Source organism: Gekko japonicus, unplaced genomic scaffold (genome assembly GCF_001447785.1).
Source record: "Gekko japonicus isolate JY-2015 unplaced genomic scaffold, Gekko_japonicus_V1.1 scaffold30, whole genome shotgun sequence".
NCBI classification, from domain to species: domain Eukaryota; kingdom Metazoa; phylum Chordata; class Lepidosauria; order Squamata; family Gekkonidae; genus Gekko; species Gekko japonicus.
The window spans coordinates 70587-79773 of NW_015168045.1; the positions used below are offsets into that span (position 1 = coordinate 70587).

At 42.4% G+C, this 9187-nt stretch overlaps 1 protein-coding gene across 1 annotated transcript in view; it reads right to left on the reverse strand.

Moving 5' to 3' along the window:
• The window catches only part of GIPC2 (GIPC PDZ domain containing family member 2), a 41943-nt gene that overhangs the window by 22639 nt on the left and 10117 nt on the right, over nt 1–9187 (reverse strand). Inside the window, exon 2 of the mRNA XM_015414256.1 lies at nt 7296–7481. Coding sequence (XP_015269742.1) covers nt 7296–7481 — 186 coding nt within the window. The remainder of the gene's footprint in view (nt 1–7295; nt 7482–9187) is intronic.

Consider the following 9187-nt stretch of genomic DNA (forward strand, 5'->3'; position numbering starts at 1 on the left):
GATGGAAGGCCGATGCCTCCGTCGCCTGGCTGGAGTGGCCGCGGGGGAGTCTGGAGTCGGGCGGCCGCTGGTGGGAGCCGCGGGTGCCCGGGCCGAGATTGGGGGGGCAAGGCGGGCGACAGAAGGCCGATGCCTCCGTCGCCCGGCCCTCTACAGAATCCACCCCCCAAACCTCCAGGTATTTCCCTCCTTAGAGCTGGCAACCCTACATTCCCCTCAGTGCCTGTTGGTAGGCAACTAAGCTTGGTCCTGTCACCTACTTTGGCCTTTGGGAGAAAACACATTGGGGCCAATCCTGATAGGGTTGCCAACTCCAGATGGGAAATTCCTGGAGACACGAGGGATGGAGCCTGAAGAGGGTGAGGTTTGAGGAGGGGTGGGACCTCAGACAGGTACACTGCCATAGACTCCACCCTCCAAACCAGTCAGTCTCACATAGGGAACCATTGTTGCCAATCTCCAGGTGAGGGCTGGAGAGCACTCAGTATTACAACTGCTCTGCAGAAGGGAGGGCAGAAGTCAGCTGAAGTCAAAGGGGCAGATAATGGTAGGTTGGTAGCTAGCTGGGAAGGAGATGGGGTTGCCAACTACATGCTGACAAATTCCTGGAGATTTGAGGGGTGGAGCCTGGAGAGGGTGGGGTTTGCAGAGGGGTGGGACCTCAGACAGGTAGAATGCCATAGACTCCACCCTCCAAACCAGCCATTTTGTCCTGGGTAACAATTGTTGCCAATCTCCAGGTGAGGGCTACAGATTACTCACAATTACAACTGCTCTTCAGGTAGCAGAGATCAGTTCCTCTGGAGAAAACAGTGGACTCTGTCATTATACCCTGCTGAGGTCACCACAGCAAATTGACACTGTTTGCCCAAAGCCAGAGCACTGCCCCAGAGCCTCTTTCTAGATCTCGTTGTATTGCTTTCGCAACGGGCTTTACTGCTAGTCTACTATAATAAGAATTTTAAGAGCAGATCCTAAACCAGAATGGACAATATTAGAGGAACATTTTTTGCATTTTAAAAGATATCAAATCGCTATTTGGAATAAAAATTCAGAATGTTCAGGTTTGGTATCAAACCATATATTAATGCAAGCATTATTCAAAATATGGAATTCTAGAAGAAACCATTTGGCTCCAGATATTTCCATGGCATCTACATATATTGAACAATCCTGGTTTCCCCCAGCACAAGTTCCGAATACTTTCCAACTCTGGAAAGATGCTCGAATTTATACTCTTTACGATTTAACCTATAAAAAACACTTGAAAGAAAAATCAAAATTAGATACTTCACCTAATGCTATATTTCCCTGGCTAGAGTATTTTCAGCTTCAACATCTTTTTGCTACACCCAAAATAAAACAAGCATGTTTGAGACCTCCCACTGAATTTGAAAAATTACTATTAGCCTCTTCCGGAAATGGGAAAGGCATGATTTCAAAGGTATATAAAATACTTATAGACCCTTCCCCATCTAACTCCCATCATATGTACCATCATGGTCCCAAGACCTCGGATTCGATTTATTAGAACCCTTTTGGGGAGAGGTCTGGTCTTCTTATGATTCCAGTTCGAAGGCAATAAATATTCAACAACAAAATTATAAATTGTTAACCAGATGGTACATTACTCCTCTAAAACTTCATAAAATAAAAAATTATCACCGTTATGTTGGAGAGAATGTGGCAACATTGGTTCATATTTCCACTGTTGGTGGGATTGCAAAATGGTTAAATTGTTTTGGAGAAATGTCTTGAATCATATAGAAAAATTGACAGGTTATGCGATACCGGAAAACCCTGAGATTTTGCTATTGGATTATTGGAAAGATGTTCCAATTTCACAACATAAAAAGGAACTATTAACTATCCTCCTTTCAGCCGCCAAAACATCTATTGCACAGAGCTGGAAAAATAACACCCTATTACATATTAAGTCATGGTATTCAAAGGTATGGGACCATCTCTTAATGGATAAAGTTTCAGATAGACTTACTAGTGCCGAAGACATCAAAATCTCAGGCTTTTTATGGCCACTGGCACCCTATATTAGAGAATTTAGACTATCTCATTGAACAGATTAAGCCTAGTCAGAAATCTCAATACTATACCTTTATTCAGAAAGATTGGATATTGTAATAATTTGTATTAGTTATAAATGTTAATATCCAGGTGAAAGTGATTGTACTTTTAAACTTGCTTGTACAACTCCTTAAGGTAATAATATTATTAATTGTATTGCATTGTTACTGTTAAAATTGTTCATATTTTTGTATTGTTTTGGTTATATAAAATAATAAAAATTATTAATATATAGATATATAATGAAGCAAATAACATGCTATTAAAATCAGCACTTAACAGGGTAAACAACTGGTATAAGCAAAAACTCAGGACCAACCTACAAATATGTAAGTAGTACATGATGTACTTGTCCTGAGGATACAGAGATGGATCCTGTGGATTCTATTAACTGCAGCACCTTCCTTTGGCACAAGGTGCATTCTCCTGATGCAAGAGCCCTTTAGCAGAACAGATCCCTGGGATTTATAGAAATATGCCGCCTCTTTAGAGTGCATAGATTCAGGTGGGTAGCTGTGTTGGTCTGAAGCAGCACCTTCAAGACCAACAAAGTATTCAAAGTATAAACTTTTATGTGCACACACACTACTTTAGCTACATTGAAATGGAAACCAGTCCATACAAATTAGAGGGTGAGCAGCAAATTTACATACAGCATATTAAAGCTGTTTGACAAATGCAAGGACCAAACTGGAATAACAAGCTTAGTTTATATGGTCACCATTTGTTTGGGTTTAATTCCAGGGGGAAACATAGTGAAGGAAATAAATAAATCAAAATTGGAGATTGATGGGCAGATGTACCCTTCTTAATTGTGGTATACTGACAGTAATAAACTAAGACCTTGCTATCACACACCTTCTGTCTCCTCTGGATAGCATCCTCTTCTTTGAGGTGGAGAAACTGGCTGTGCAGTGTATCTCCTGTGTTCCCAGACCAGAAAAATACATTCTAATCTATAATTCCAAATTACATTACATTCTACATTACAATCTGCTATTCCAAATAATAAAATAAAATAAAATAAATAGGATGTATAGCTCTTCTGGGGGATTGGTGGGAATACAGATGTAAGGACTGAATGAGGTTAGCCTGTATAGTGTAGTGCAATATCACCTGATCACAGAAGGTGAGGACACCCCAAGCAGGGCCTTAGAACACAACCTTGGAGGTACAAATACACCTGTACAGACTCACTTGCATGAGAAAGAGATGCACACAGGATTACCAATCTCAAGGGGGGGGGGAGAGATTAGGCCGTGGGACTTCAGCAGGGTAAGTAATCAGCCGGTGTTAAAGGGTTTGGTGTTAAAGCAGCTTTGGAATTGAAAGGGGTTGGAGGGAAAGGGAAGGAAAAAAATCCTGAATGCATCTCCAGCTCCTGATCTCAGAAGGCGAGGACACCCAAAGCAGGGCCTTAGAATACAACCTTGGTGGTACAAATATATACTGTATATATATACTGTATAGACTCACTTCCAAACACCTGATTTGAAAATCCAGGTACACCATACACTGTGTGTTATACTTACTGTCTTTGCCTGTGTCAAAACAATGAACTGCAAACAGAGCGAAGTTCACAGAACACATCTTTCCCATCTCCCCCTACATGCTCTAATCCCCTACATCATCTAAACAGCAGTTCCAGATGGTCAGGTGATCCATGGAAACTATGTAGGATATGACACAGAAAACTGCAGCTAGAGAGGAAAGTTTGCACAAATTGGGAGGATGGGGTTGTGTAAGAATCAGTGCTTTCTGTTGATGCATAGTTTGGATCCAACCTGTTATCTACTGGATGATTTTAACATCCAACTCTAAAATAAGGTTTAGATTTAACTTTCAGAAAGAGCTTCTCATTAGCCGGTGAATCTTTGTGGGAGAAAAGAAAGAGTTAAAATGAAAGGTGTGGGTGAACGTAACAACAAAACTGTAATGTATCCAGTCCAGACAAGTCCAGACAAGTCCAGAGACAAACGTCAAGCTTCGCTCCAAGAGGCAATGGACTATGCGGATCCTAGCCCGCTCCAATCGGGGCTAGGTTCCCGGCCGAGAGCCTATGGGACTCTCGGCCACTGTAAATAACCTATAGGAAAGTAGGGGTGTGTTTTGGGTGGCGGTTTCTCGGGGGATATAAGCCGGCCTGTAAGCCGCCCAAAGTTGTCTTGTTCCAGATAGAATAAAGTACGCTTTGCTGAAATCACTCTCCGTTTGCGTACTTTTCAAAAACCAATTGCAATAGATCTTTATTCCAACAGCAATTTATCTTTGCTTTGTATGAAAAACTGTCACAATCTTCAAGCTCACTCTGGCATGCAAACTACTGGCTTTCACCATGTTAGAATAACAACACTCATCATACTAAAATGGAAGTTAAAAAAATTACCTTTCAGTGAACTTTGCAAAATCTTAAAGTAAAGAAAACAATGGATAAAAGGAAAACAGTGAAATCCACTGCATGCTGGAATGTTATTCCCTAACCACAGAAGAAAGTCTAGAACAGGGGTGTCAAACATGCAAATCAGGCCCTTGGAGCGCTTCTATCAGGCCTGCACTGGAACTGGCTGTCTTCTGCTTCTTCTTTCAGTTCTGCTTCTGCTGCGTCATCATAGGTTTGCAGCTTACAGATACACACCTGAACAGCATACTCAAGAGTGCAACAGCACAAAAATTTTGATGTAATAATTTAGAGCAAGAGGTGTCAGTTATCAGACACTGTTAATAAACAAAATATTGCAAGAGTGCTAATATTTTAAGCATGTTTTTATTTTAAGTAAAAAAAATTGTGTTTGTGTCCTTTATAAAAAGTTTATAACTCCACTACCTGGCATTACATTTTATGACACACAGGGCCCGGCCCAACAAGGTCTCATTTATGTTAGTTCCGGCCCTCATAACAAATGAGTTCGACACCCCTGGTCTAGAACAGAGGATTCTAATCACTACAGATGGAAGGTGAGGGTGATGGTACTTTGAAACACTTGAGGACTAAGGGGTCAGTGTTAGCCTGACTGCTTTATGTATAGCAGAGGCGTTATGAGATATTAATTTTGCGGTGGTGCTGCCCAATGTATACAGGAAGCACAACCCTCGAAGGAAGTCTGGTTTACAAATGGAGACAAGGCTAATATATGATGAAAGCAATTGGTTCCTTTTATTTCCTAACTCTAATTCACGTACATACGTAAAAACAGATTCACACACACACGCACGCAAGATCCTCAGTTATTACAGACATAGCAAATAGTTACTTTTACGCTAAAGGTATGGGGAAGGGAGTAGCAAATACTTATCTGATCAGAGGCTTGATCTTCCCAACGAAGAATAAGTGAAACAAACAGGCTAACTATAAGTTCTCTAATGCACACGGTTGGAACCAGCCAAACACGTGTGGACCTCTAGGCTGCAGTCCACGAGGTCAGAGAGGAAACAAAGGATTACAATAGCAGCAAGACTATAAGTTACTTAGGGAAGAAGATGGCTAGCGGGGTTCAAACTGTTGAACCTCACTTTATATAGGGGGGCTCTTGGGGGCTGGCATTGATACCATCCTCCTTGCCCTTCCCACCTGTGGTCCGTCCCAGGACTCTATACTAGGTTTTTTAATAATGACGTGCCTACCTAAGAGGAGTGGGCAATGTTGAAATCTAAACCTTTAACTCAGGGGATGCATCTGGTCAAGGTGTGAAGATGGTACCAAGGCAACCTTTGATGTGTAGAGCCATGTGGCCTGATCTCAGGCCATAAAATGACCATTCAACAGGAAACTGTCCTTTTTGCTGCAAACCAGATATTGGGGTTACGTGTTTACCAAAAGTTCATCAATGGTGGTTATATACAGGCAAGCTGTTGTTTTCTACTGCTAGCAATGGCGGTGCCTCTTCTTCCTCAGACTGAGCTGTGTCTGTGTGTCAAACTCCATTTGCATAAACAGCAGGCTAGGAGCTTGTCAGGTCACAGCATTTCAAGGCAAGCAGCTTTCTCCCCAGCCATAGGGATTCACAACCACAGTCCAGGTGTGTGTGCATGTGTGTCAACAACCACAAACATACATACATATATTTACCAGAAATAACACATAGGCCAACATCAGGGAACTCTTTCCCCCTTCAACGACAATTTGACAGTGAAATAAGTTGACACTGATGCAAAAAAAATCAGAGTGAAACATAGTAGCACAAACAAAACGATTTCTCCCTTTCTACTTTTATCCCTCTCTCAAGGTATGTGCTTCCTGACTCCAGAGAGCCCATTCTAGGGACCAGGGCTATTTTTGTGCAGGAACGCACAGGAATGGAGTTCCAGCTGGCTTCAGAGTTGGCCATGCCCACTACAGGAAAAATCTCTGCGTGCGTGGCTACAGAAGGAAGGCCTGGAGAGCAACCCCCCAGCGACTCCGAGGAGGACAGACCAGGGGGTGACCAGGAAGGATTTGGGAGGCATTTATATGCCTCCCCATACCTTCCTTGGCCTGTCCAAGGGCCAGCTTGCCCGGGCTCCCCACAGCCGCGGGGCACCTGAACAAGCCAAGGGAAGGCAGTTTAAATGGCCTTCCCTTCCCTTCAAGGAGGGGCTTGCCTGGGCAAGCCAAGGGATGGCATTGGGTGTGGCCTAATATGATAATGAGCTGTGCAGTCAGGGGTGTGGCCTAATAAGCTAATGAGTTTCTGCTGTTGGGTGTGGCCTATTATGCTAATGAGTTCCTGCTGGGCTTTTTCTACAAAAAAAGCCCTGCTAGGGACAGATTCTGCATGACATAACCCAACTCAAGAAGAGCTTTTGCAGGTTCCCCACTACAGCTGCTTTTCTGCTGAAATCAGGAAACACTAGGCTGCAGCAAGTCTTATGGAGGGGCAACTGGGTTAAAAGAATGTATGTTTCTCCACAGCCTGTCCTTTTACAGTCTTTAATAATTTATTCTCACACTTTAAGGGCCCAGGCAGGGAAATCAGAACTGAAGTTGCATGTCCTCTGATTATAATTCTCTCCCATTCTCTTTACACCCATGGCTTAAGTGAAGCAAGCATAATTTTAAAAGAAAAGTTGTTTCAACTGTGTAGAATGGTTTAATTAATAAAAACATGGAGGAAACAGAATATGAAACAATCTTGCTGACACAATGAATTACTAAAATAGTCCATCTGCTATTCTGTTGCTGCACAGACCCTCTCCCACACAAGTTATTTCATTCCATCAAAAATGACTCAACTTACCTTTATGAAAGCACATCCATTTCCATTATCAGTAATGGTAAGCCCAAGAGAATCTTCAGATTTGAAAACTTCTACTTCCTTTTTCACTCCTTTCACATGAGCAAATATGAAATCTTCCAGACCGATCTGTACTCCCAAGAGCTTGTCCATATCGATTTTGTGTGTATTCAGAGTACAAAACATGATCTACAAGGCAAGGATGGAAACAAATGTATTGTATCCAGTATTCAGAAAGATATATCCATCAAGGTTTGGGAGATTACCAACTAAGAATGGGAATGTCACACTGATTTTTAAAAGGGGGTTCAGAAGAGAACCAGGAAATTACAGGCCAGTAAGCTTAATGTATGTCCCAACCAAATTAATAGAAACTATAATCAAAGACAGAATTATTAGGCATGTAGAGGAATAAAGCCTGCTGAGGAAAACATCTCAATGTGTTCTGCTTGGGGCTCCCTTTGAAGAGTGTTCACAGAGGCTGCAGTTAGTGCAGAATGCTGTGGCTAGAGTACTGGTTGGGGCCAGTTACCAGGATCATGTGACCCCAATTCTACACCAATTACACTGGCTTCCAATCAGCCCCCAAGCCCAATTCAAGGAGTTGATTCTGACCTTTAAAGCTCTACATGGCTTGGGACTAGGGTATCTGAAGGACCACGTTCTGACACGTTCCTCCCCAGGAACTAAGATCACAGGAAGAGGCCCTCTTGAATGTTCGATTGATCAAAGAAGCTCACTTGGTGGATACATGAGGGAGGACCTTTTTCTTTGACTGCTCCATGGTTATGGAACATTACCTAGGAGGTGCACCTGGCCCTTGATTTTCAGGAAGCAAGTGAAGACAATTTTATTCATAATGGCATTTTATTAGCTCTTCTGTCTACCAGTGTTTTTAAATTATTGGTTTTAACTAGTGGTTTTTATATGTATTTTATTATTATTTACATTGTAAGCCACCTTGAGTTCCTATAAGGTAGAAAGACAGCTAAGAAATCTTAAAATAAATAAATAAAAATACATAAAGCTATAGACAGCTGCAAGAAGCAAAAGTGTAGAGACTTTCATGCAGACAGGAAGGGAAAGAACATCCACCAGAGATGAGCAGAAGGGGAGTTTATAAAAACCCTGATGCTTGGGGGGTGCAACAGTGGGAGGGCTTTTAGTGTCCTGGCCCCAGGGGTCGTTTCGTAGAAAAAGAGCTAGGGGAACTCATTAGCATATGCCACACCCCCTGACATCACCGGAAGTGTCGAGGCCACACCCCCTGCCATCACCGGAAGTGTGTCATAAGGCCACACCCACCACTCAGTTAGTCTTAGTCTTAAAGGTTAGTCTTAAAGGTGCTATTAGTCTTAAAGGTGCTATTTGAACTCTTGGACTATTTTGCAGCAGCAGACTAACACAGCTAATTCCTCTGAATCTAAACCCACCACTCAGGCTCCACCCCCAAAATCTCCAAGGTATTGCCAACTCAGAGCTGGCGAGCCTATCTGATGGCACATGTGGTGGAAAACAAGCAAACCACCCATGTCAGGTAAAAAGGATAGAAGTTCAACACAATTTTATCTATTTTCAGTAACTGGTTTGTTGAGAGGAAAGCAACAACAAGCACATCAGTGAAAACCTAGTACCAGAGTGCCAAAAAGGAAAGCTGTTTGGTAATAGATGAAGTACAAAATATGTAGCTATTCACATTCCAGTTACCAGGAGTGTTCCCTCTAAGCTGAGTTAGTGTGAGCTAGCTCACAGATTTTAAGACTCTGGCTCACATATTTTTCTCTTCACTCAGGAAGGAGGGCTCCAGAGGCAAACTAACTGATGCAGTAGCCAAATCACTCGCTTACAGCTTTAATGCCAGTGGCTCACAAAGTAGAAATTTTGCTCACAAGACT